Source organism: Gadus chalcogrammus, chromosome 1 (assembly GCF_026213295.1).
Source record: "Gadus chalcogrammus isolate NIFS_2021 chromosome 1, NIFS_Gcha_1.0, whole genome shotgun sequence".
In the NCBI taxonomy this organism is placed as follows: Eukaryota; Metazoa; Chordata; class Actinopteri; order Gadiformes; family Gadidae; genus Gadus; species Gadus chalcogrammus.
In genome coordinates, this window is record NC_079412.1 from 16,465,473 (window position 1) to 16,492,778 (window position 27,306).

General features: G+C 42.5%; 3 protein-coding genes across 5 annotated transcripts; 2 read left to right on the forward strand and 1 right to left on the reverse strand.

Annotated features, from left to right (window-relative positions):
- The first annotated feature begins 9,551 nt into the window (after nucleotides 1-9,551).
- Nucleotides 9,552-17,505, forward strand: LOC130384523 (nuclear receptor subfamily 2 group C member 2-like). 3 transcript variants are annotated; one of them, XM_056592759.1, is made up of 14 exons: nucleotides 9,558-10,439; nucleotides 11,111-11,201; nucleotides 11,491-11,691; nucleotides 11,974-12,079; nucleotides 12,263-12,442; nucleotides 12,680-12,836; nucleotides 13,017-13,107; nucleotides 13,194-13,342; nucleotides 13,499-13,676; nucleotides 13,772-13,893; nucleotides 14,089-14,228; nucleotides 14,400-14,537; nucleotides 14,639-14,744; nucleotides 15,584-17,505. In XM_056592759.1, exons 2-14 carry the CDS (start codon nucleotides 11,187-11,189, stop codon nucleotides 15,756-15,758), a joined length of 1,758 nt encoding a protein of 585 aa, XP_056448734.1. In that variant the 5' UTR covers nucleotides 9,558-10,439; nucleotides 11,111-11,186; the 3' UTR covers nucleotides 15,759-17,505. The 3 variants fall into 3 exon arrangements, with proteins under 3 accessions (XP_056448742.1, XP_056448734.1, XP_056448726.1); XM_056592751.1 differs by having other exon boundaries at nucleotides 11,111-11,178; XM_056592767.1 differs by lacking the exon at nucleotides 15,584-17,505 and having other exon boundaries at nucleotides 9,552-10,439; nucleotides 11,111-11,178; nucleotides 14,405-14,537; nucleotides 14,639-14,726.
- A 951-nt stretch (nucleotides 17,506-18,456) lies between these two features.
- Nucleotides 18,457-21,085, forward strand: LOC130384545 (28S ribosomal protein S25, mitochondrial-like). The gene is made up of 4 exons (XM_056592776.1): nucleotides 18,457-18,699; nucleotides 19,051-19,157; nucleotides 19,239-19,326; nucleotides 19,590-21,085. The coding sequence occupies exons 1-4, from the start codon at nucleotides 18,566-18,568 to the stop codon at nucleotides 19,777-19,779; spliced, it is 519 nt and encodes a 172-aa protein (XP_056448751.1). The 5' UTR covers nucleotides 18,457-18,565; the 3' UTR covers nucleotides 19,780-21,085.
- Nucleotides 20,005-27,040, reverse strand: LOC130384514 (rabenosyn-5-like). The gene is made up of 12 exons (XM_056592741.1): nucleotides 26,931-27,040; nucleotides 25,743-26,033; nucleotides 25,311-25,445; nucleotides 24,926-25,026; nucleotides 24,783-24,828; nucleotides 24,544-24,705; nucleotides 23,946-24,208; nucleotides 23,311-23,381; nucleotides 23,130-23,216; nucleotides 22,914-23,016; nucleotides 22,704-22,808; nucleotides 20,005-22,624 (listed from the first exon to the last, which is right to left on the reverse strand). Exons 2-12 carry the CDS (start codon nucleotides 25,903-25,905, stop codon nucleotides 21,524-21,526), a joined length of 2,337 nt encoding a protein of 778 aa, XP_056448716.1. The 5' UTR covers nucleotides 25,906-26,033; nucleotides 26,931-27,040; the 3' UTR covers nucleotides 20,005-21,523.
- Nucleotides 27,041-27,306: the final 266 nt, after the last annotated feature.

Genomic DNA, 27,306 nt, shown 5'->3' on the forward strand with positions numbered 1-27,306 from the left:
GCACCTATTATGCTTTTTCGACTTTTATGACCTATGAACGTTGTTATAATGATTTATAGTCATGTGTCAAATAATGACGTACTATGCATTTAGATGTATTCCCTGCTGACCGTCTGGGGTGGCTGTGAAGAGCGCTAAACACTAGGAACGCCAGTCGCGATTCACTTGTTCAAATTTCCGGGATTTATCAACGTAGAACAATCCAGATTTTCCATGTATGGTAATGCTGCAACATGCTCTTCCGGAAGGTAACCAATCACAGTGTGGGGTTGGCAGGATGGGGGCGTGGGGGCGGGGAAGGACTTATGCCGCTTTTCCACCGCACATGTAGCTCGACTCGACACGACACGACTCGACACGACTCGACACGGTAGCAGCGCGGGTGCTTTTCCACCGCAAATAGTACCTCCGGGACGTGGGCGGGGTCGTCTGCGCGAAAGGGCCGTGACGTATTTTTGTACGCGACGCAAACAACACCTACGTAACCCACACATGGACAGAACCCACATAACAACAATGGAGAACATCGATGCGATGGTATTCGTGTTCGTATTATTAGCTGGCATGTTGAAGAAGTGGAATATGTTGGCTGCGGCGCTACTATGGCTGTTCTATCGTTACCAGCATGGTTGCCATGTCGCTCTCGTGACTTCGTCACACTCTCTGGCCAATCAGTGGCCGGCCGTCTGCCGACGTCACCTTTTAGCATCGGCTCAGCCGCTTGGAACCTAGAGCGAGGCGGTACTAGAAAAAGCAGCCACTTGAGGTACTAGATCGCGGTGGAAACGCAAAAAAGGCGAGCTGAGTCGAGTCGAGTCGAGTCGTGTCGAGCTGGTACCATGCAGTGGAAAAGCGGCATTAATCCGAGTGTTGACAGAGGATGCTGAAAGCGCCCAGATGAGACGAAGACTTTCCCGGAAATCTACATCGTTTTTTGTGCTGTGATTCGTGTCAGGTTGCTCTATAGGAGTAGGAAATTAATTAATAAGAAATTAAGACCAGAAAAGTAGTATAATAGGAGATCTTTAAACAGTGGGAGTGGGTGTTGGTGGCTGTGCCGAATGTGTGTGTGTGTGTGTGTGTGTGTGTGTGTGTGTGTGTGTGTGTGTGTGTGTGTGTGTGTGTGTGTGTGTGTGTGTGTGTGTGTGTGTGTGTGTGTGTGTGTGTGTGTGTGTGTGTTGCGTGTAGTCATGAGTGTTTTTCATATGTGTCATTTGGAGCATTCTGGCGGGGGCTCCCCCCGTGTTTATGGTTTATGGTTGTTAGATCCTGAAACTATAACGCGGGTCATCAGTCAAGTCAAAAAGCAAGATACATGATGGATGATGAGCAACAGCACACTTTCAATAACCGCAGTTAGAATCAGACCCTATTTCTCTAAGCAGTGGACACTCCCACTATGCTCTGTAAGTCCCAGCAACGCCTCTGATGGTGTGTGTGTATGTGTGTGTGTGCGCGCGCGCGCGTGTGTCTGTCTGTCTGTCTGTCTGTCTGTCTGTCTGTCTGTCTGTCTGTCTGTCTGTCTGTCTGTCTGTCTGTCTGTCTGTCTGTCTGTCTGTCTGTCTGTCTGTCTGTCTGTCTGTCTGTCTGTCTGTCTGTCTGTCTGTCTGTTTCTGTCTGTCTGTTTGACTGACTGACTGACTGACAGTGAGTAGGTGTGCGTTGCACTTTCTGTAAGGCTTTGGTCTTCATGAAGTGCAAACAAACCAACTGGGAATTTAAGAACAAGGAAATAAACAAATACATGAATTGAATATAAAAAACATCTTTATTCCACCTATTTCCTGTATGGGGACACAGCATCAACATAATGTATGTTGATGTTGATGGAGAACAAAACTGACAATGATGGAAAAGTATTACCGACTTCACGTGATAAATAAGAGTGTACCGAAATTGTTTGCTTTGCAATTATTACAGTATCTTATGCATGTGGGGAACCCCTGGTTCCGAACCACCAAAACCCAGTTCTTAAAATTCATATTATTGCGCAAGGGCTTTCATAAGTGCGCCATAAGCTAAATCACAATTTTGTTCCCTTATTAAGCAATAGATAGTAACTTAACTGATTCTAATTTATTTATTTAAATGGAGGGCACTCTGGGTTAGATTTCGGGCTGACAACGTGCCTGGAGTTTTGGTTTGGATTGTGGAGATTTATTCACCATGCTCTCAATCATGGTGAGGTTCAATATGGACCATTCTTCCTATAGACGGATATACCCCGAGTACAAACACAGCCTACGAATTTGAAGGGTGCTTTTATCATGGTAGTGAACATTGCTACAACACGGGCCATCAATGGCGATTCTACACAGGGGCCAGTGCCCCTTTAGACATGCTTACCCCCCCTGTGGCCCCCCCGTGATGACCAAATAAAATAACTATGATTTTACGGAACTAAAATAACTATGATTCTACACGGGTAACTTAGAGCGGCTAACCCAACACTGTGCTGCTGCTTCTCGGTAAATGAGAGCTCAGCGACTAATCTTGGAGAAAGAGCCATGATTTCTCCTGCTGCAAGAGTCGAAGCTAAGTAAAACGATTTCATTTCTTAAGTGACTTGCTGTTCTTATAGCAGCTGTCATGAAACGAGGAAAGAACAGTGAACAGGGAAGTTTCCTTTGCGCTCTTTAGACTGTGCGAGATTGCTGTAACCCTTCCTGTAAGCTCAGCCTCTTGGGAATAGTTTCTCCACACTGAAACTGATAAAAGAAATAGGAAATGGCACATTGTTTTGCACTTCATTGTCACCCTGGAGTACAAAATAAATGTCTGTAAGATTTTGATGATTATCACAACCTGGCTTGGGCCCGGGTGGCTTTCTGCGCCGTCTACCTATTGATCTCTGCCTCTGGAGTTCGAAATCACCCGCTAGAGGACGTCAAGTGGGCGTGGCCTAGTGGGCGTGGCCGTGGTGACGTAATGGCTTCGGCTTCTTCACCTAACCAAAGGTGATGCCTTCTGTGGTGGAGCAGCCTTCAATAAGGTCTTGCTCCCCTTGTGGCTATGTGAGGGTAATGCAGCTTCTTAAAATACTTAACAAGATGCAAATATGTATTGTTTAGATCCATATGGTCTACGCTGGCCGAAACAAAGAACTCCACGGCCCCACTGCCTGTTATCGCCGATAGCGGAGGTATTTCAACATACATTCTTTTTTCTATTGATGTCTGTGTTAATGGCGGAGTGAAAAGATACAGCTCACTCTTGACACATTCTTCTGACATACTTTGGATCAGAGCCATTATTATTCAATCCAGATTGTTGGGGTGCTAAATAAATATATCGTTAGCAATCGCTCTAAAGTGATGGTTTGACCCCTTCTTGATCCTTTTAGGTTTTGCCCTTTTTCTACAAGCTGGTTCTGTATTATTCTGTTTTCTGTGTCGTGTAGGTGCTGTCATGTCACGCAAAGTTAGTTATTTTTGTATTTTCATGTCAAGTTAAAATCACTCATGTCTTTTCGTTCACTTCCTGTTTTATTTTGTAGTTCCCTTTTCCCTCTCGTTTCAGGCACTTGACTTCCTCCACTGTGATTGCCTCCCCGGTCCCTGATTCGTCTCAACTGTGTTCCCCTCCTCATCTATAAATAGCCCTTGTTTCCCTTTGTCTAATGTCAGTTCCTCTTGCGTCCCCTGGGTATTGTCAAGCCTCAGTATTTGCTAGTTTTTCGTGCCCAGATACTTGCAGATACTACTGCATTTAATTGTGTTTTGTATCCTCCTTAGCGAGCACCTTTTGTTATAGTTTTGTATCCTCCATGAGAGCGTTTTTGTTACCATTTTCTAGTAAAGCATTTTTGGTTGAAACATAATGCCGTCTTTTGAGTTTTGCTTCTGAGTCCCTGTCCCTGAGTCAAGGCGTGATAGGTGCCCGGGTCCTCCCACAGCCTGGAGGAGGGTATCTAGTATTTTCTTTTTGTCATGCCCGATCCCCTTTGTTTTTGCGTCGATGCTGTTCGTGCTATATTTGTCATCACGTCGCCTATAATGTTTTCGGCTGCGCTTTTCTAATGAGGTTTGGCAATGCTCACATCTGTTTTGAATAAAGGTACCGCCCTCCTTAAGTGGCTACGGAACATTCCTCAGATTCCAGCTCCATTGGGAGTGGCGAAGTCACGCCTCTTCCGGTAGAGCTCATGGGACCTATGAGATCGAAAAATATGAATGGGTGTCAATGGAGAGAAAATAATTATTTTCTGGTCCCAGTCTTTATATGCCCTGGATTACACATATGTTGTTTGTGGATTTAAATGATAATTTTTCATGCAAAGAAAACTAAAAACTTTCGTGAAGAAGTTTGATAATTTTAGGTTTTATGTGAGGCCGCTTTGTGAACTACAGCTCTTCGCTGCTCTCGACGCATATGATATACGTCACAAACCCGCACTTGGAACTCGGCACAGAGATGGCGATCTCTCTGCCCCACTTCACCGCTTTTTCCATGGGGAGGATAAAAGCATCGAAAGAGGTGAAAACCACTATAAGTCGGTGCACGTGCAGAGTTTCAGTTAGGCCGATGGGAAGATTGTCGGTCTTCTCCACGCCAGTCGCAGGGAGAGTGACGTCACATACGAGCCGTGTAGTCTTTCTCGTTGTGTTTTCTCTACAGCCTTTATCTGAACAATTGCACAATAAACGGTCGAACTCTTTGCATGAAAAATTATCCTTTAAATCCACAAACAACATATGTGTAATCCAGGGCATATAAAGACTGGGACCAGAAAATTATTATTTTCTCTCCATTGACACCCATTCATATTTTTTGATCTCATAGGTCCCATGAGCTCTACCGGAAGGGGCGTGACTTCGCCACTCTATTGTGTGCTGCTACCCGCTTATCCAGGCAAACCGTTCCGTGCTTGGTTTAAATAATACTAGACATATTTTTCGTAAGGCAGTCTATAGTCCTTTTTCCATCAAAAAGATAATGCGCTTTAAAATGATGCGCATCAAAAGTTAGTGCGACATATGTGATGGAAAAAGGGTTATATCGCTCTAACGCCGATTTTGTCGCACTAAGTTAATTCGCTCTGCAGAGGTGGTTTTGGGAAAGTTCTAGCGACATAAAAGTAATGGAAAACGGCTGAAGCGATATAGAATGTCGCGCATGCGCATTGTTGATGGAAAATCATCTAGCGGGTCAGAAAAATGCGCTTCAACACGGGGCATTGTGACACAATTTTAATTCGCTATAATCATTCTGTCGATGGAAAACCGTTTAGGCGCTCCTTATGTCGCTACATATTAATTCGCTTTAAGAGTTAATTCGCTTGAAAATCTGATGGAAAAAGGACTTATAACCCTTCATCCCAAAGGGTGGGCTGGAAATTCTGTTGTTTTACGGGTCTAAAACAGCTTGAGTTAGTGGCCAGGGGCCTCATTACAGAAACTTCCTAAATCCAAAAATCCTATCCTATCTTGAGATAGGAAGGCATTTAGGGGTTTTGATATTACAGAAGGATGTTTCCTAACTTAACTTAGGAAGAAATCCTATCTTATCTTAAGATAGGAATTTAGCCATTACAGAACTATCCGTAAGTTAGGAGTTCCTTAAGTTAGGATCCCTAAGTTAGGTGGCCATACACCCTGTCCTAAATTCAGAATAACTGTCAATAAGTTAAAAGAATGGCAGCAGCACTGCTGGTAGGTCTGTATGACAATGAGGAAGAGGAACATCACAACAGAACTGTGATGGCTAAAAGGCTACCGAGACCTGATAATGATTTGTTACATTTGTATTTTAATTTCATTTTATCGCCAGCAAAGACATTTAATTTTGAATTTGGTGGAAGAATTACTTTACTACTTTATAACTACCTCTTCTTGTTCTCTGTACCAATACCCGCCATGACCGTAGTACTAGTGCTGGATACTACACGCCATTGCAGATCAGCTCATCAGGTTAAAATGTGTCGTGAGGTTTTCACAGGCAGTGAACTCGTACAATAATGCATAGATTTTCACAAGCGGCTTTAAGCCAAGCCTGTATTTTCACACTATTGTTAAAACAGCCGACCACACAACATGTCAACAAGTCACGTGATTCCTGCAACTCAGCAATGTCGGCGCTGCTGTACTTCCTGTTACGCCGGATTAGTGTATAGTCTTATTGATGTGCTGTTATAACATTGCAATACTGTCGTAGAAGCTCACAGTTATTAGAAAGGAAGTCCTCTCTCCTGTTTTAATATTACCAACGGTTACCACAGCGTCCGAAGGAGGAAAGCTTTGCCAGCTGCACGGGTATTGAGCTACAATCATCCTACATCTTAGGGTTGCTTGGTATGTAAAGTAGGGATGGGCATGAATGATCGACGATCGATTGATTGATCGTTAGGAACTTTGTCGATTACGTACATTTTCATTGATTAAACTAATTCATGTTATTTTGCGTAGTGTGAGACTTTGAATGCAATGAATTTCGCTGTGTGGCAGCAGTTAAACATTTTACCAAACGGGGGCAATATAAAAAATAAATAAAATAAAATGCCACAGGCCTACTTGGTCACCTGCAAGTCTGTGTATTTCAAAGGTAACTGCGACGGATCCGTCAGCCAATCAGATTATTGTCTGGCGCCGTCGGCAAATACCACTCCCCCATCCGTCCACAACGAGCAGAGACAATTACCCAGGGGATCTGCAAGTTCATTGAGATGGATATGCTGCCCTTAAGTATTGTTGAGGGCGAAGGTTTTCGAAAACGGATAAACTTAATAGAACCAGGCAGCATATCACGTTCCGTCACGACATACCATCACCAGACTGATAGAAACTCAATACGAAGAACGGAAGCAAGAGCTGTGAAAAGAATTGAGCACAACTGAAAGAGTTGCTCTAACCACAGACTGCTGGACCGCTTTAACAGCGGAGAGCTACTGTACATCACAATCACCTGCCACTACATCAGTTATGACTGTCAAATGAACTCAGCGGTCCTGCTCACAGAAAGCCTGCCAGGCCGGCATACAGCTAACAACCACGCTGAGAAAATGAATGAAGCTGTAGATCAATGGGTCTTGAAGACCGAATTATTGCATGCGTTCATGACAACACGGACCATATTGTTGCCGCCAACAGTTCCACCAGAGTGAACTGGATTTCCGTTGCCTGCTTTGCACACACACTCCAGTTGGCCATAAATGACGGATTTGCCATGTATCTATATCGGGTAATATCAGCGGCTAGTATACTTGTTAGCCACTTCAATCACAGCACCGAAGCAACCAATGCACTGCAACAGAAATAGGAGTAAATGGGCCTCCTAAATCATCGGAGTCATGGTCCGCCCCTGGTTTTCCCATTCACCTGCTGCCGCCCTGACCTCCCCTAATTAACCAAACCACCTTCACCTGTGATCCCTCTATAAACCCTAACCCTGTTATAGATATATTTTTTGTAATATTATCCATATTTTGTTGGAATGTCAGCTCTAAGTTACAGTGAGTTGAAGTTAAAAATCGGACCTTGATGAATGGATGTGGGGAAATAATGCGAAGGAGGCTAATAAATATTGATATGATGATAATTATTGATGCAGTCCATATGTTGGGGGGGGGGGTTCGATATATTAAATAATTAACCTTATATCCGAATTTTCTTTGTTAATAAATTAATTATTTAGATTTTTAAAACTCATAATTTACATTAATTACAATTTTCTTTAACGAGAATATTTTTTGATTTAATATCTTTTATATAGGATAAAACAAATTATATCGGATGCATATTATGACTTAAATGAGAAACAATAGTTTGTTTACATTTTTATCTTTTTGATTGGATAAAACAAATTATTTCTGATAGATATTTCTTAAATGAGAAACAATTGTTGGAGTAAATCAATATTTTTTTTAGGATTTAACATACAATTTAAATGTATTAACTTCATTCAAAGAATACAATTATACCTAGTGCCAAGTTGTATTATTTTGTTTTTGTGAACATAGGAAATATTGTTTGTGGCCTAAGGTCCCAACCTTTTTATCACCACATAGGTGGAACAAGTCCCCTCCACACACACACACACCTTCTCCTCCCTTCCTATAAAAACACGCCTCTTACGCACTTATTGTATGTTTGCATGTGCTTCACTTAATGTTCACACTTATTGTAACATCCTGGCACCAAAAATATAACTTGGCATGGTGTAGCATCTTGTCCTAGCTATCTTTTTGTATACAGGTGTGGGTTAACCTAGCAATTGTCAGTGCTTGTCTCGTGTTTCTATCGTCACTGTACCGACGATAAAGGTAAAAATGACTTGCAACAGTCCACTGGGTATACTGATCCATCCAGATATCTAAGTGAGCACTCCCACTTGGGTTGTCGCTATAAGGCCCGGGAAAGGGTGAATACAAGCCATAACGGCTTGTAATGGCTAACCAATCACTCTTGGTGGTACAAATAGGGCTTTAAAACAGAGCCCTTATCAAGTCTAAATGGTAAGTTTGCAACAGGCTGAAAAGGACAAAGGAGAATAGTTATCTTTATGGACCAAGGGTTGTTGCCGTAAGTAATAAATACAGATAGCAAAGGCCGCTCCTTAATCCAAAGTACAAATTTCTACTCAGGAACTGCATACACAAAAATACACAACTTCCAGCTCTGTATAATCATAATTGAAATTGAAAGTACCCTTGGGTGAACTTTGTCTTCATGGTATTCTTGATGTTGATAGTCTCTGTACAAATGTGTTTGCTCAACCATTTTGTTGTGAGCCCTGTAAAAACATTTTCTCGACCGTTTTGTTGAGGGCCCTGTATGTTTCTAGCTTGCTGTAAAATATCAACTACGAAGCTGTAGGGGGCGCTGTGTAGAGAAATGTGCGTGCCAAAACCAAGAAAACAGCGAAAAATGCCCGAAGTTGCATGGTGGGCCTTTAACCCTGAGCCAGGGTTAAAGTATATCAAATATTAAATAAGAGTTGCATAGTGTCTGACTCTGATATTAGTGGCAATTGAGGTTTATACTCCTATAGCGCTGATCTGAAAATTATATTTTGTTTTCGAATCAAATCAGTGAAATCAAATTTGGACTAGACTGCAGCAAACGTATCAGTCAGGTTTTTTTTTGCAAATTTGGCAGAATCGGTCTGAAGGGCGTGTCAACTATCTGCGCATCTCTCAAGTGTGGTCTTATCCAGGGCTGTCAGAAAACCGTCGAGTGAGATAAGAGAGAAGTCATTTGGCACATTATTTTCGAGCAGTTCGGGCTTGTCACAAGGAAGGCATTTAGGCCTATATATTAATTTCTGTACTATAAGTAACAAACTCACGAACGACCTATTTACATAGGCCTACGTTGCCAAGATATTCATAAATTATTCATAAGCACTAATCCAACACCCAACCCCAGTCATAAAAATGTAGCAGAAATAAAACAGATGTTGGCCATTAGAGGGATCACTGACCGGATCAATGATCACCATGGCATTGAGCACCAGGAATGAGGCTTTTTTATTTAATTTATGTCTAAAAAAAACATGATTATCTACCGGCCATTTCGGCCCAGTGTTAACGGGCCGGTCAGACCATAGATATAGAATACTAGATGTACGGCGGCATCTAGAACGTCATCACGTAGGCGGCCGTCTTACCACAGGCAAGCTTTCTGGTGGAATCTGTGGTCAGCGATCTGCACAAACGCTAATACTCGTATCTCACTGAAATCTTGACGGAATAACAAACAGTTTGGTTTCTTACAAACGTTATAAACGCGGTTATAATCTTGTTGTTCTATATTTTTTTAGAACCTAACATAATTATTCATAAGTATGCAGTGTCATAACTACATCTCTGAGGTTTTGGGTTACCACTACCAACCCAATGTTATGGGTGAGCAGCTCGCAGCTGACTGTGGCAAGATCGCCGCCAGTGCGGACGTTCGACTCCATTGGCCAGCAGCGCGGACGAGACATCTAGTGTTCTATATATCTATGCGTCAGACAACCAAATGTAAACATTTTAATAAGATAGCGGTGGCGTCGGCCCACTTTGAAAGTGGTATGCCCGATGTAAACCCTGGTGAGATATGCGTGAATCTCTTCCTAGTCAGATTATTATTATTTATTTCAATTTTTAGGTGGACCGGAAATATCCAATAAAATGCCGCAAATAAAGGGCCAAACTTCAAAATCTTCAACAACATTTTGAGAAAGGCTAGCCGCTAGTATATAATACTGTCAGAGAAGAAGAATGTCAACAGTGGAAGTAACGAGCAGACCACATTACGTCAGTGCTGTCTGGCTGGCGCCACGCGCTGGTGGTTGAGAGGCACGCAGGGCGCGAGCTATAAAGGGAAATAAAAAATAAAAAACACTGTAAAGTGCTAGCGCTAAGGGGTCACGAACTATGACCTTTAACAGGAGAAAACCAAAACAAACATTTAATAAAAATGGGAGAATTACTCATCAGCGAGCCTAGTGACTCACAGGTAAGCTGTCCTATCCTATTTAAATTGCCTTCGACCTGAGCTTTGAGTTACTGGACAATAAAATAACATAGCTAGGTGACTAGCTAGCTATATAGCTAGCTGTGCTCCTTGCTAGCCCCACTCTGGTGGACTTTTTTAGCAATACACGTGCAGATCCCAGCATTGCATTCCCTATTTCCATCATTCCGTTTCATTCTTATAGGAACGAGCGAAATGCGTTCAGAGGATTTTATTTACACATGACACTGAATGAAAGCCTTTTATCCTTCACTTCAGACTACATATTCTATCTATTCCCGTGTGGTGGAGGCGGTCGGCGTGTTAAACAAACTCGCATCAGCCAGACGTGTGTGCATATGAATTCAACCCTTTTACCCCTGCCATCCCAGCAACAGGAGTGGTTAGATGGGACGTTGATGACACAAGGAAGAATCCCCCATGTGACAGTACATATAATCACATAGCATCTATGGACCTCTGGATTAAATTAATATGATCACATATCATGTATTGGGTCCTAGTTTGAATTGATATCATCACATGCTATAACGGAGTCCTGGATTAGATGAATATTGACTATTTTTAGTTATACTTTTATTTTAATTAATAACTTCTCCTTAGAGTTGAAAAGTGAACTGCAGCTGATGTGTGTTTGCTATTTCTTCAAGCAGAGCCCTTTACCTACGTCACCATGAAGCTGCATCCTCATCAGAAAATAGCAACTGAACCAGGGGCACAGGCAAGTGTATGCTTATTATTTTGGTAAATACAGCCAAAATATTACAGAAGAATTGTTTTATGTATTGTTTTTGTTTGCACATGTTTGATACACAAATATGGAGAATGTTTCCAAACGTCTTTTAGATTAAATGATGAGTCCGTCTCGAAAGCACTTTCAGGTTACCCCGAGGTACTCGGCGCAGTACAAAATACACAGGAAGCTAATTGTGGCATATTCAAGATAACTATCATTTAAAAGAGGTTGTGTTGGTGTTGCTGATACGGTAATTGATTTAATGAATGAAAGAATGCAATTTTCCTCTGCTGTCAGATTGTAACGGACCAGCAGGCTGGTCAGAAGAGCCAGATACTCACAGCTATGAACCCGTCCAGCGGCCCCAAGCAACAGTTCTTTCTGACCACAGCCGATGGCTCTGGGGCAGGCAAGGTCATCCTGGCCTCGCCAGACAGCAACCACAACAAGCAGCTCATCTTTACTGCCGCAGACAACTTGATGCCTGGCAGGATACAGGTGCATATTGTTTAATTCATTTAAGTGCATTTGTAGACTATACTTATGTTGTCCTTGGACTACTCTAAATGTGATATTATGAATTCATTTCATTTTAACATTATTTTATCTTCAACACACTTTTATTTTATTATTTTGTCAAAGCAAAATATTTAAAATATGCAAACACAAATGCGGTCGTATTCCATTATCAATTCACTGTTTTCCAAAATGGCTCAATTGTTTGACCAGTAGCTACTTGAACAACACTAACCTAGTCAACTGGACATGGATGCTCTTCAGATTGTTACTGATGCCATGTCCATGGAGCGGTTGCTTGGGCAGGCAGGGGATCTCAGTCGGCCTCAGCCAGTGGAATACTGTGTGGTCTGTGGAGACAAGGCCTCAGGTACTTGACCTACAGCCTGGAGAGAGAGAGACACACACACACACACACACACACACACACACACACACACACACACACACACACACACACACACACACACACACACACACACACACACACACACACACACACACACACACACACACGAAGACACAGCTCATCTACCATTTGATTCCTCCTCAGGGCGTCACTATGGTGCCGTCAGTTGTGAGGGCTGTAAAGGATTCTTCAAGAGAAGCGTGAGGAAGAGCCTGGCCTACAGCTGCCGCAGCAAACAGGACTGCGTCATCAATAAGCACCACCGCAACCGCTGCCAGTTTTGTCGGCTTCGAAAGTGCCTTGAGATGGGGATGAAGACAGAGTGTGAGTTGGCACTGTTGCACCATTACAAACAAACATCTTATTGTCATTCGTGAGCTGGATGTTTCTAGAACCAACACGTACTCTTTAGTTGCTATGGCAGCAGTCCATACAGAAAAGTAGTGGGGAAGCCGGATTTGGAGTTATAATCATCTTACAGAGTTGTTAACATTAACCAAGTCTTTATAAAGTTATCGTACACAAGACAGGTTTATTAAATTCAAATGTCTGTGCCCTCAGCTGTGCAGAGTGAACGCAGACCCATTGATCTGGTCCCTAGAGAGAAGCACTCCAACTGTGCGGCCTCCACTCAAAAAATCTATGTCCGCAAGAACCTCAACAGTCCAATCATTGCCACGCCAACCTTCATTTCCGACACAGAGACAGAAGGCTCCAGGTCAGTGGAGGTTCAGAGCAGAGCATTATGGGGGATATAAGTAGAAGTTCACCTTTGTAGTACTCTGTAAGGGGAGTTCTCATCTAAAGGAACTTTGTATATGAACTATATTTAATTTTTGGTAGTCAGCTCTCGGTTCTGATCAACGTTTTTTTACTTTTTTCTTTAATTGACGTGTAGATCTAGTCTTCTGGAGCAAGGAATGCTAGTGAACATCCAGCAGCCCTTCATCCAGACAGATGGGACATTGCTACTGTCCACTGACTCTGAGGTACACCCATTGACCAGGTATGGTCCCCAGGTATAACAAAGCATTCATTCAAATCCCTGCTGACATCGTCTTGTTACAATCCCAAGCTGGAGTCTAGTCACGGGGACTTGGGGACGCTGGCCAACGTGGTGTCTTCGCTAGCCAACCTGAGCGACTCGCTGAATGAGAACCTCAACGGGGGCGATGATGCCTCAGAGGGCTTCCAGCAGGAGCACTCCGCCAGTGAGATAACACGGTCAGTACCTGAGGAACCGTAACATTATTCTTCAATCAAAACACCAATCTCCCATGAACCCGTCTGCGTATAAGGCCACCACAGGTGGGGTCCTGATCCACATGTTAGGGAACAACATGATCATCAACACTGTATGTTTGGTTTCATTGGGTACAGTGCCTTTGACACCCTGGCCAAAGCCCTAAACCCACCAGATGCAGGGCAGGGCCAGAGCCAGGAAGGTCAGGTGCAGTGTGCTGCCGGAGCCACCATCCAGCTCATCGGTCGGGACCAGGAGACCCCGCTCATAGAGGTGGAGGGGCCACTGCTCACAGGCACCCACGTTGGCTTTAAGGTAGATAACTTGACAATATCAAGTTTCTGCTTTCCAAGCTTAGCTCTCCTCTGATGACATAATTTCCCTTCCTGACTCTGCTGACTTTCATCAAGCTGTCGATGCCGTGCCCGATGCCGGAATATCTTAATGTACACTACATCTGTGAGTCAGCATCCCGCCTGCTCTTCCTGTCCATGCATTGGGCGCGCTCCATCCCTGCTTTTTCAGCTCTGGGGTAAGAACTCATCTGGGCATTATGACAATTTGGTAAGGCAAGGCAACTTTATTTATTATATAATGAGACTGGTTGGTTGTATCGCAAGCTCCTCTGTGTTCATTTTACAGGACTTCAGTCTATTCTCATCTATCTTCAGTCACACACCCACAATGCTCACTACTCTCTCTCTCCCTCTCTATCTGTGCCTCTCAGCCAGGATATGAACACAAGTTTGGTGCGAGCCAGCTGGAATGAGCTGTTCACCCTGGGCATGGCTCAGTGTGCCAATGTGATGAACCTGTCCACCATCCTAGCTGCTATCATTAACCACCTTCAGGGAAGCATTCAGGACGGTAAGGCCCTCTGACTACCACACTAGTGAGCAGCATGACAAACACACATAAGCAGAAGGCAATTACATCACTTTAGTACCTCTAAGCACACCAAGCAACATATACCAAGGACCTTGTTTTAAACAAACGGGGCGTTGTTAAACAATAAACTGGGCCTTGCGTTCGTCTCAGACAAGGTGTCTGGGGAGAGAGTGAAGGAGGTGATGGAACACATCTGGAAGTTGCAGGAGTTCTGTCACAGCATGATAAAGGTGGAGACGGACGACTTTGAATACGCCTACCTGAAGGCCATAGTGTTATTCAGCCCAGGTGAGTGTAATAGACTACAACAGCATCTTGGCCCATATCTTGTTTCTATGGAGGTAGTTAGTGGCAGGTGAGATGTTTGCTTGAAGTGTTCGATGTTCCAGACCACCCAGGCCTGGAGTGCAGCATCCAGATCGAGAAGTTCCAGGAGAAGGCCTTGATGGAGCTTCAGGACTATGTGCAGAAGACCTATCCAGAGGACACGTACAGGTAGATGTATATACTAGATGTATATAAAATTTCCCCACAATGACTAGAATATTCCTCCTAAAGCAGCTCCTAAAGCTGTCAGTGACTGTCAGGCTTTAAGGATTCGTTGTGGTTCCACGTTGACGCAACGCAATGACCAAGCAGTCGCTTCGATGCAGTTGTGAACATGTTTTGCTTCTGCGTCGGGTTCACGTTAGTGGACCTATCACAGCCCTTGCTGCTGCGTCGCCTCGATACAAGGTTACACTTTTTGGGAGGCGCTCGCAGGCCCTTGCTGTGGACGCAAGGAGGGTCCGCAAGGACGTAATGGGTCCGTGAACCCCCTTCAGTGTGTCGACGTGGAACAATAACTAAGCCTTGTTATTGTTATGCGTTATGCCCAGGGCCGATCTGTGTTCATGTACTATATTCCCTGAGGAGGATCCAGGGATGGAAAGACATTAATTTGCCATCCACTAAGTTCTGTTGCTCGTATCCGACAGGCAGTGCAGCGGCCCAGGCTGCTCGCGGTAGTTTGCTTTACCGCGGGGGGGCTTTTATTTCACATTGAAGTATACATTTTCTCATTTGAATGTCATTTTCATTTCACATTTCAAATTCATATTTTAGAATAATGGTGACAGCCCTAGTATATACCTGCAATGGATACATTTGTATCATGTAAAAGCCTTTCTACTGAATGTTCAAGCAAAGATGTATTAGGTTTTGGGGTGTAACAACAATAAACATCCAAACCCATCAAGACAATTTAGGAATTGTGTATTTTTGTGTACATTAAATAATACTTTTGCGATGAATATGCGGCCAACCTAACTATTGGTGGGGGTTGGGCTTCTAAGGTTGACCCGTATCCTGATGAGACTTCCAGCCCTACGCCTGATGAACTCCAACATCACAGAGGAGCTCTTCTTTACCGGACTCATAGGGAATGTCTCCATAGACAGCATCATTCCATACATCCTGAAGATGGAGACCACAGAGTACAACAGTCAGGACTCTGGCTCTTTGGAATGATAAGTATTCCTCCACCCAGCTGAAACGTCTTTTCAGAGATGGGTAAACTGAACTTATGTACTACTCCTAAGGTTTCTGGTCGACTGTCGCCCTCAGTGTGCTATCCTGTTGCAGTTCCTCTGCGCTCAAAGCCCTGGTACCACAGCGTAAGCCAGCGGGACCACTGGTAGGGGTCTGGGATGTTTCAGAGTTCAGTGAAACTCCAGACTTGATGGAAGAGACTGAAGTCTTTTCTGTACTTCAAACCAATTCCTGATTGACTTTAACTTTTGGCATAAGCCTTTACAGGTTGTTTTACTCTTATTCAAGCCATATTCTTCTCTAATGCTGGACATGATTATGGTTTTTAGGGTAGCTTCTGAATCTAATCTCTAAAATGTGCAATCGTTAATCATGGAGTCAAATGAATGGCATAAGAAAGTCATAATGGTAAAAGACTATAAAAAAAAAAACTTTCAAGCTGAGTTTAAGCTCATGTCGCATAGAAAACAAGTTTAGCCATGGGGAAAATCTAAAGTCCCAACCACAGACTTCTAGAGATTATAGCATCCAAGAATTGATCGGGTGTGAGAATGTATCAGCAGCCTAGGTGAAGGGGATTTATGTAAATTATAATTGTGATTATAATTCATCACATGACAATGCAATCTATCTATTAGGTGCAGTGTGTAGAATCCAGTGGCATCTAGCAGAATGGAATTGGCAGAAGTGGAATATAATTTTCATAAGTAGTTTATAATTAGTGTATAATCCCATAATCCACGGTGACCGGCTTGTTGCACCGACATGATTTTACATTAGCCCAGAACAAACAGCACTACAGAGGACACTGTTTCAATAACAAATAGGAATCCCTGTCTTACTTGTAAGATAAGACCTATAGTTGTACAGACTAAATACTAACCTCATCACTTGACCCTTGGCTTCTGGATGCTGTCCAGGTCAGAGTGGCTTTGATTATATGGTTGAAAGGCGGGGGGAGGGGGCTGTAATTCAGCAATATGCCAACTCACTACTAGATGCCACATCATCCTACACACACATTGCACCGATCATGGCGTGGTATTTTAAATGTCATACAACAGTGTACCTTGTTAGTTTACTTGTTTGTTCAAAAATGTTAGACATTTAAATTTGGACAACAGTAATATTGTAACATTCAATTTAAGTTGCTTACTCATTCACACTGGAATATTGTTTGCAAAGACCACTTCTAAATCAGGTTAAAAAACAAACCTATTTGAATGTTTTCTTTGAGCAGCCACTATCAAATTAAATAATGTAATAATCAACCTTACTTAATTAACCTGTAGAAATAGCAAAGATGAAGATGGTCCAAGTGATAATTCCATACAATTTTTATAGTTTGAAGTCAGAGAAAAAAATGTAATTAATTAAGGGCCAAATGTGTTTTAGCATTCTGCGGCTATTGCTGCTTCTCGAGTGGAAAAGACAATTCAAGACTCCTTCTCAGCTGCTGTTGTCCTGGCTACGTTTGGTATATATGGTTTCGGGTGCAATCAAGATGTGCCTTGATTGGAGCTGTAGACGTGTATTCACCTGGTGGAGTGGTGGTTGTGTCAGCCGCTCAGCTCTTTTGCAATCACCAATGTATTAATCCTTTAAGGGTTGGACCCAATTTTCTTTTATTCGTCGCCTTTTTTTTAGCCGTCTTTAGTTTTTTAATGAATTGTGTTGCACATTTTTTTTCAAATCAAATTTGTTTTGACTTTTTATTCAAATTGTTACTAAGTGCTCATACTAAGTGTACTTAAAGTACTTTATTGGAATGTCTCAGATTAGAAAAAGTATTTTCTGGGGCAGAGCCCCAAATCTATCGGTGTGTTAAGCATATGTTGAATTATACTGTACGTACTACAGCAACTAAAAACAATGGTTTGTTACTGCACTTATGTAAACTAATATTTGTACATGTAGTTTCATTAAAATGAGTGCATGTTTTTTTAAGTGAAGTTTTATATATCTTGTCACTGTATGGGCTAAAAGCAAAGAAGTTTTCCGATATTGCAGTGCATGAAGGTGCTTAAGCTTTTTTTAAAGTTATGTATAAAAATGTAGATTTAAATGTTGTTGCATTATCATAATTCAAGATTCTAAAACAGAAATAATTAATGTGAATAGTGTCTTATGTTTGTTTCTGTAAATGCATTTCCTCAAACTTGTGACTAACCAATCATTCAAACAATCATATCTACTTCTTTGCCATTTGCCCTTTTTCTACCTCGTCAGAAATAAAACTGCAAAAAAAAAAGTAATACAGTGATACAAGTTGGCAATCCGAGTCTGGTGTGATGGTTATTGTAGTTCTGACAGAAACAAACCATTGTTTCAAGTATGACATTGACTTTTGGCACAGAGATGGCACTAGGCTATGTGACATTGACTACAGTTGGGATAGGTTTTTTCACTCATTCATTATTCTCTGTATGTTTCAACCAATAAGGGTATTTGTTCAAAACAGTATCCCTCTCGTTTTTACTGAAAGTGTGATAATATTTTGGAAACTGTAGAGGCATGTAAGAGCCCTACTGTCACGTCCTTTATTTATTTTTAAACATTTATATAAGTGCTCGGAATATTTCATATTTCTTTTAAGGGCTAACCAATATTGTTCTCACAATTAAGTATACAGGTTCTTGACTGTCTCATAAAAGAACTACACAAGAACTCAAACTACAACTAGCCGACGTCATCCGTTGAACAACGTCATCAAAGCGGGACAGTTCGTGTGCTGCTCAGTGGTGCTGCTTCTAATGTGTATTGACCCAACTCCTTAAATCTTAAAGATGCCTATGAAAGGAAGGTTTCCGATCAGAAGAACGCTAGAGTATCTCCAAAAAGGGGATTTGATTTTTAAGAACCGAGTAAAGATTATGACCGTTAATTATAATACATCTGGAGAGCTCAGCGAGGGAGCAAGGTCAGTAACGTTAGTTATAGCATAGGCTAATGTTAGCTCATGTGCAGCTCTGCTGGGGAATGTGTTATGGCTTTTTAACGTCTGTCACTGCTTATTAGAATAATAGAATTGCAGTACCCTTTCGGTCGCGACTATAAAATGTGTGTTTGCTTGCTAACAGCAGCAGAGCCTCAAGTGAATGTGCAATCAGAACATCACATTTATATTATAATCTATAATGACATAAGTCATTAGGTCATTACATATGTATGTTCAAAAACAAAATTCTCATTGGTGAGCTTCTGTTTTCTCCTGTTGTTTCATTGGTTTGGTTATGTTGCCTAACCTGTCTAAACCTCTTGTGGTTTCTAGAAAGTTTGTGTTCTTCAATATTCCTCAAATCCAGTATAAAAATCCATGGGTCCAAGTTGTGATGTTTAAGAACATGACGCCCTCGTCTTTCCTGAAATTCTACTTGGGTGAGTTTGCTTTTATGATTTATCGTAATTATACAATAGAGCAGTTTAGGCCAGGCTAATTCTCGCCATTAATTCATGCAGATGGTGGAGAGCAGGTTCTTGTTGATGTGGAAGGAAAGGACCACCAACTTATAACGCAACACGTGAAGAAAATTCTCTGCAAATCAGAGTAAGGAATATTAACTAATCAGTATATTATGCAATTTATTGAGTTGAAACAATGCATTATGCCTTCAACATGGTCGTGAAATAAAGGTAAAATAAACTAACTGAAGAACTAATTATTGGTGTTAAAGTTATTCATATTTCATTAGTTCACACGTTAATACAGGTTGTCTTTCTAATGAAGACACAAGATGGTGACTGTCACAGCGTCAGATAGTATTGTTATATGCATGTTTTAATATGTATTCATCTTTTTTCTGTATATAGAGAGGTCTTGCACGTTGAAGCCCTTGCAAAAATGCAAGAGTCCAACCCTGCCAATTTTGGTCCAAAGAAGTATTGTCTGAAGGAGTGCATCTGTGAGGTTGAGGGTCAAGTACCTTGTCCTGGCACCACACCACTGCCCAAAGAGTTTACTGGAAAATACCGCACGCAGATGGCAGCGGCCCAGGAGTAACTGTCCCGAAGATCAGACATTGAAACATTTTGACATATTGATTTTCTACCGTTATTTTGTGTTTGTTTCTTATGTTAAAATACTTTTCCTTTTGTAAATAGTGAAGCTATATGTATAGCGTTGGTTGCTTAATGTATCTATTTAAACAAGTCTACAAATTGTAATAAATACTTCCTAATTAAAAAAATTCTAGAGGCCAGTTTCAAACTATTTGCGGTAGGTACATATGTTACACAATCAAGCTGAGGTCCACAGGCCATTTTATTTCTCAATATCAAATTTTATTTGTGCTGAGATGGAGCCGTCAAATGATGGCTGAAGGTTAGGTTCTTAGAAAATAAATGTCTTGAATGGCAAGATAACATACACAGGCACTAATCAAATACAACAATGTTAGCAACGGACACAATCAATGTGTAACCTTGGAAACGTTAATAACACATTTATTGTCAATATTTTGATTTGAATGTTTTACTGGGATTATTCACAACACATTGGATTGAGCATAACGGCAAACTCAGTCTGTAGTCAAACCTTTGGACAGTGGTCAATTTTATGTAGTAGAATAAGCAGCATTAGGATAATACTTACTGGCTTCGTCGAGTTGGGGTTACCATAAGGTAAATAATGAATTCGCTGAATAAAGTTGGATTCAAAACAATTTGTTTTCATGTTCCCGCTGATAAGCCAATCCTCTATGTAACTACAAAAGGAAAATGTAATTATTGGAAATTGAGATAGGTGCCATGCTTTAAGTTTCTGCATACAATTCGAAAACTGCATCACTTTGGACCTTTGAAGTTATTCTATACATTGTTAAAGTACCACAGAAGGTGTACATCATGAAACACACCTCAGTATACCTTTGCAGCAATGATGCTGCACAATTTTGTGATCAATATCTACAACCAAACAAACAAATATCTGAGGCCTTGCAGAGATGCATATACATCCAACAATCAACAAAACATGCATCAGATCTTTGAAAGAATGCGTGTTACATTAACAATGTTTACTATAACAAGTTAATATACAGAAATGATATTGATGGCGTTTCTTGCAGAAAAGCACATTGATTCTGTGCATTATGCCTTGTGCTTTAATTACGCAAAATGAAATAACGTAAATAGATCATTAAGTAGTTAGTGTGTGCTTAAAAATATTTTGCATGAAAAATGTTGTGTAGAATAGTCATCAAGTCCGGCACTACATGCTAGCCCTAGGTTATCAATTTGAAGAGAAACCTTCTGATTCTCATTAACTAAATACCTAAATGAATGATTTATTCACTATAATTCAGATTCAGTTTCATAAATTACTTAAACAATGGATGTTACGTTTTTTTTACAGAAATTAGCAATACATTTCTATGTCTTTTTTTAATCCGGTATTTAATAACATATTTTAATGCACTTGTTTGTTTTAGTTGGCAATAACATACAATTGGGAACTTCACTAGGCTCATGGCCTCATATGAGCTCAGTCAACTGCATCCCTTTTCTTGATTCTTATTAGTGGATAGAACAAACGGCTTTAGTTGAGGCAATGGTTAACAGTCAACAAAACATCTACTCAGTCTTTTAGTGCTTGCAAAAGGATTCACTTGGTACAACAGAGACATAGTGCTTAGTTTTAGAGTTCAGCCGACGGAAGCAGCTCTCACCGGGGTTATAAGATGTTTATTACGTTGATGGGCAATGGGCACCCTTATCTGAGGCTGATCACAGGATCTGATGGAACAGGGTCAGTGGGTTTTCTTCTGCTCCTGCAGGGTGTGCTGTAGTTCTCTCAGGTTGGCTGAGAGCAGCTCCACCTCGTCCAGACGGCCGTTTATCTTAGCGTCAAAGATGTAGGCCCTAATGTTGTCAATCTGCTGCAGAAGCAGTTCCTCCTCTATCATGTCAATGTCCGCCAGAGCTCCTGCGTCTTCGTCCCCCTCGAAGGGGTTGGTCGAAACCCCTGGGGAGTCCCCAGAGGCCTCCGTGAAAGGGTTGCTCGTCTCACTACTCTCCTCCTCGAAAGGGTTTCCAAGAGATGTTGCAGCGGGTTCTTCCTGTCCACCGTTGTCTTCTTCGTCATCAAAGGGGTTGTATTCCTTCTTCCCGTTGCTCACCTCTTTGTGTTCCTCCTGTATGTCCTCGAAGAAGGGGTTGGACGGGTCCTCTTCAGTAGGCGTGGAGTCCTCTTCGAAGGGGTTTAGAGAGGAGCTGTTTGGCCCTTCGCTGCTGGGAGGAGTGACATGTCCTCCTAAGCTCCTCAACCTAGGAGGGGACTCTTCTTGGCCCGCGAGAGCAGGGAACGCTCTTAATGACAGAGGGCTCCTTTCAAATTTAGGGGTTACATCTCCAATCTTGTCCTCCTCCACATACCCAGCCACCGGCTCGCCGAGGTCCAAAGAGCATTCCCAGATGGAAGAGGGCTGCCGGGAGTCCGCCGCCGGAGCTCTTTGCTCCCACTCGCTCCTTTCCCGGGCCTCAAGCCTTTGAATCTCCCCCTGTTGCAGGTTCTCCTCCTGGGCCAGCTTCTGGGAGAGAGCGATGGCCAAGCTGGTCTGCTGCTGGTCGTATTCGTCCTGCAGCTGCCGCAGGTTCTCTTCCAGCATGGCCACCTCGTCCGTCCGCTGGGCCTCCCTCGCTTGCCGCAGGAACGACTGGATGTTGTCTATCTGCTGCAGCAGGGGGTCCTTGAGCTCACTGTGGGTTTTCTTGGAATCGGCCGAGGGCAGCCAACCTCCTGCCTTGGTCATGCGAGGAGGTTTGGGAGCCGGGGGGACTTCTCCATTGGTGGTGGCGACGGAACGGTTCTTCTCAGACTCCTGCCTCTTCCTCATGGACTCCTGAGCAGCCTGGTGGGTGGAAGAGACCGTGAGATATAAACATGAGCTGGAAACTGTTTGAGGAGGAATAAAAGGAGCACCTCCTCACCAATCTCTCCTGCTGGAGTTTCTTCTCTTGTTCCTGCTTCCTCTTCTCCTTCAGTGCCTCATACTTGTCTTTGGTTGGAAGAGACATCAGACCCAACAGCTTCTCCTAGTGGAAACACAATGGCCAGAAGGGTAAACATAAAAATGTGTTTTGAATTGAAGTATTGAATTCGCCCCTGAACCATATATCTCCTCTTTTAGGTGTTCTTACCTGGACGAAGAGCGTTGCGGTGTAACGGATCATTTTCTGCAGATGGAGGGACTTTGGCGTGGGGGCTGGATCATCTTTCATTCCCAGGGTTAAAATCCTCTTACTGATGAGAGGAGAGCGAGCGAGAAATCCAGTTTACCCCTTCATACATATTACATTAGATTTGACTAGACTAGTTTAATCTTCAATTATAAAAAAAACTTGCAATGCACTGACCTCAATGCATCGATTAACTCGTAGTACTTCTGTACTTCCAGTCTAAGCCCACCAGCAGAGTCCAGGTTGTATGTGGTTTCCCCGGCACTATGAATGAATAGAGTCAAAATAGAGTCATTTTTTGCTTTGAATCCAAACCAATGATTTCCCTCTAGGTTATTTACAGTGCAATTGGACTTACTTAAGAGATTCGGCCACTTTGATGTACTCTGGTGCCTTTTCATCAACCTTGTCCATACACATTCTTAGCCTCTGAAAGAATCAACACAAGATGCAAGACATTGAATACCAGAATAAATACACAATGAAGGGCATGAATATGTTGGCTTAAAAACGCAAAAATGGGCAGTTCTACTGCCCACAGTGCAATAAAACTCAACATAATAATGTCTCTGCTAGCGAGAGCAACAATATGGCCTGTGAGATAAATCATTCTTTAAGGGCGCACATGAAGTGATGCAGAGCACGCATCTGACACCCCCTTGTGCACAAATGCTGTCATCTTTTGGCACCAAGTGGGTGGACCAAGCCATGGGGGTGGGCAGTGAACCATAGCCAGCCTTTAAGACTTACAGTACTTGACGATAAAGAATATCAACAAACCAGGAGATATAAAAATGCTGATCAGGAAATAATTACTAAATTGCCTCGCTGAAGCTAGTGTAACGTAGGTACTTAAGTGTACAAGACAGCAATCGTCTAATGAAGCCAGATATAAATCAGTGCTGTGGCTGTATTTGTTTATGTTATATATATTATATATATCTATATTAAAAAGGCTTTGGCTCTTACAGCTTGGACCTTTGAGCGTCGTACCTCATATAGTTTGACTATGTCAGGCATGTGGTCCCTCTCCTCCAGCTTCTGCTGTCTCTTCAGCAGCGTGTCCATGCAGTGGTGGCAGCAGCGGATCTTCTCGTCGTCCTTCTCCTCCAGCATGGAGGTGACGCTGCTCAGGCTGCTCAGGCTGCCCCTTCTGGAGCCCATCCCACTGGCCCCGGCCCCTGAGGGTGGGGCCTGGGACTGACCCGGGCTGCCAGGGATGCAAAGGGACTCCCGTGTGCCACTGGTCAACTTATCTGGTGAGTGGGAGGGAGGGCGAGAGAAAAAGAGAGAGAGAGAGAAAGAGAGAGAAGCCCTTACATAAGAGGTAAAAAAAAAAAGCTCTGTTTGTAATGCACCAAAGTGTCGTCCATAATTATGTCAAGCAAATTGTATTTTTTATTGCCCCTTAATCACATCTGCAGTCTCAAAGGGCTTCACGGACCACATTTCAGGGATACTCTCCTACCCTAGCACACCCAGGAGCAAGCTAAAACTCTATTATCAAGGAGTAAACCATCCAAGGAAGAAACACAGAGTGAGGGGTGCCATACCAGACAGACATGATCGTGACCTTCATAGTTATACTCACAGGCCAGGGGCAGAGGAACAAAGTCCATGCATTTCCTACACATGATGGAGCCACACAGACGGCAGTGGTGCCGCCGGTTCCTGATGTTGAACTTGTTCCCACAGTCGGGACAGAAGGGCACGTCCGAGTCGCTCACCCATGGCACCACCGACTTCTCTATGGCTGTGGAGGGGAGATAGCTTTAGAAATGGAAGATGAGATGGATCTCATATATTTAAATATGATGGAAGTGAACAAACCTCTGATTTTAGCTACATCCGAGTTGGTCCTATCGAAAGATGTGAGCTGAAACAATTGGGCCACAAGTAAGATGACATTATTGCATGGATAGAATGGAAATTATAATTCAAATGAATAGTGGTTAGCGATTTCACAACCACACCTTTTCTAGTCTGATGAGGAGCTTGTTGACTTCGATCACATAGTGGTCTATCCTGGCTGCTCTGTGTTTTTTGAAATAGTCCTGATGATTTCTGGTTGCACCTGCAAGAAGAAGTTTAATTAATTATCCAGCAAGACCAGCAGTCTGATGTCAATCAATGCCTATGTAAATCTGATATATTTGAATCCTTTGTTTCCACTTTATAAAATGCATGTTTAGTTTGCAACACATCTATTATGTAGTTCTGACTGAGTCATTATTAGTTATGTAAAAAATGGATAATTGGTACATTAATATTTCAAAATGGATCAGAGATTCAAGCCTTAGGCTAGAAAAAAAAAACATTAAATCTTCTCTCTTAACCAGTGCATCTCTCCAGCCTTACCCAGCTCCTGGGGCTCCCACATGTATGGATCCACTCCGCCGTAGTAGAATGACTCATAGCTTCCAGTGTCAGCTCGGTCGTCTCCATCCCTCTTCAGCAGTTTATCTTTGGCTTTCTTAGCCTTTTGAACCAAACCTGCACACGCACAGATGGTGATGATGCTGCTTCAATCCTACTCCAACCCTAATGCATCCAATATCACTCAATGCACAACTATTCAATAATTATGCTGTTACCCACACATGCAGCCAGTGCTGGAATTATCTGCTTTTCACTTATCTGATAAGCCTTAAAATACTTTCCGCATCCCTCCGTTTCGAATCTAGGCTACGTTCTACAGAAGTATTCTGAGGTGAGTTGACCATCTTACTAAATTCAGGATAAATTCACTCTAACCTAGATACGATTATCACAGATATTACAGGCACTTACTCTTGAGTTGCCCCCTAACATGACGGTCGTCTCCAGAGTGCTCCTCCTCATAGTGGTCCTGGAGTTGGTAAAAGGACTGCAGATCCTTATGGCACAGTGGGCAAATGAATCCCTCCTTCACTTCCCCTGTGCCTTCAAAGGGGGGTGGATAACTAGATGCCATGGGAGGAATCGGCTGTGGATGAAGCCCTGATGGACGCGATGCACGGTGGGAAAGGCGTTTCCATTCATTCCACCCGCCACCGGGTGTTCACGCCAACACAGGACAGTTCCATCCCAGCCAGGGAAAGCCTTGGTTTTCAGGATGTGAGTGAAAGAAAAGTCCAAACCCAAATTATCAAAAAAGATTGCACCCCCAATAAATGTTCTTATAACACACAGAATACACATTGCTATGATTTTCACCCGTAACTGATGTCTGAAATCGTTTGCGTTATTGAATCTCATATTTGTTTTATTTAATCTCTCATTAACTATCAGATGAGTGGAACCTCATTACCGTTGTCAGCGGTAGATGGTGGTCTCTTGTAATTGCACCCTAAATTGCCGAATATAGATCTGCCGAATACGTTGTTTTACATTTACACAATGTAACGTTACGCAATGTTATTAGCAGGTGCATAAGGCTTTGGCTGAATGTATTATGAATACTTTATTGTTGTTGTACCTAATATGCTTAACGTGTACACGAAATTGCTATGAATTGCTATTGCACATCGTCCTATGGTAGGGTCCGCCCTCTGACTCAACACTAGTGAGTCATTAACATGTTTTCTGCCAACGCATTGCCTTATATGACGCTGCAATTGACAGAAACTTACATTTCAAGAGCACACATCATGCAGTATGTCAAATCGGTGCAATGCTAACGACGTTTTAAACTTTCGAAAAACAAAAATGGATTTCGAACGTCGGTGAATCAAATCACTATTATCGTAGTGAGAAATTTACAAAGACATGAACCTCCCCAGTAGCTTTCTGATGATTTAAACTCATTTTTTCGTCTCGTTGCGTAGAGTTCAGTGATCTAAGGAGCAGCGACCAGCCAACTAGCCATGCTAGGTACCATACACTAGCTTGGGGCTAAACAATGGCACGTTTTGTCTCCTGACATCACAAGAAACGCTCTCCCTTGTGTTGCTCAATGGTACACCTGAATATAATCTTCAGTAAAACATTTGTACTCACACGTTTACAAAAGTTATTGTTTGAAAATGTGGATATTGACAGCTCGCAGCTCCCAGCTGCAACCTATGGCTGCACCACAGCTGCCCAACCTAGTCATGTGACACCCCTCCGTATGGCAGCATGTGAGGGACAAACAGAACAAAACGCCGAAAGCCATGGCTATGTTAAAACGTAGTTGGGTTGTCTACACTGCCTAGTGCCTACTCTAGTTTTTTCTTTCACGTTTCCTATACTTTTATATGATAACCGCAACATTTACACGAATAATAATAGTGGTTCAAACCAATCGGTTGATGGTTGTCATTCATGCCACTGTCCGCGCGCGTCAGATTTGGGATCCAGCGGTCCGAGCATCAAATAGTTATTATTTAATAGG

Excerpts from the sequence above, each read along its gene's own strand:
- LOC130384514 (XM_056592741.1), bottom strand. The coding sequence starts at position 25,905 with ATGGCATCTAGTTATCCACCCCCCTTTGAAGGCACAGGGGAAGTGAAG. Across the intron at positions 25,027-25,310 it reads GTGGGAGCCCCAGGAGCTGG|GTGCAACCAGAAATCATCAG; the intron begins GTAAGGCTGGAG and ends TTCTTCTTGCAG. Across the intron at positions 23,017-23,129 it reads GAGTTAATCGATGCATTGAG|TAAGAGGATTTTAACCCTGG; the intron begins GTCAGTGCATTG and ends TCCTCTCATCAG.
- LOC130384545 (XM_056592776.1), top strand. The coding sequence starts at position 18,566 with ATGCCTATGAAAGGAAGGTTTCCGATCAGAAGAACGCTAGAGTATCTC. Across the intron at positions 18,700-19,050 it reads GAGCTCAGCGAGGGAGCAAG|AAAGTTTGTGTTCTTCAATA; the intron begins GTCAGTAACGTT and ends TGTGGTTTCTAG. Across the intron at positions 19,327-19,589 it reads AAAATTCTCTGCAAATCAGA|AGAGGTCTTGCACGTTGAAG; the intron begins GTAAGGAATATT and ends TTCTGTATATAG.
- LOC130384523 (XM_056592751.1), top strand. The coding sequence starts at position 11,131 with ATGAAGCTGCATCCTCATCAGAAAATAGCAACTGAACCAGGGGCACAG. Across the intron at positions 13,677-13,771 it reads GCACCCACGTTGGCTTTAAG|CTGTCGATGCCGTGCCCGAT; the intron begins GTAGATAACTTG and ends ACTTTCATCAAG. Across the intron at positions 13,894-14,088 it reads CCTGCTTTTTCAGCTCTGGG|CCAGGATATGAACACAAGTT; the intron begins GTAAGAACTCAT and ends TGTGCCTCTCAG.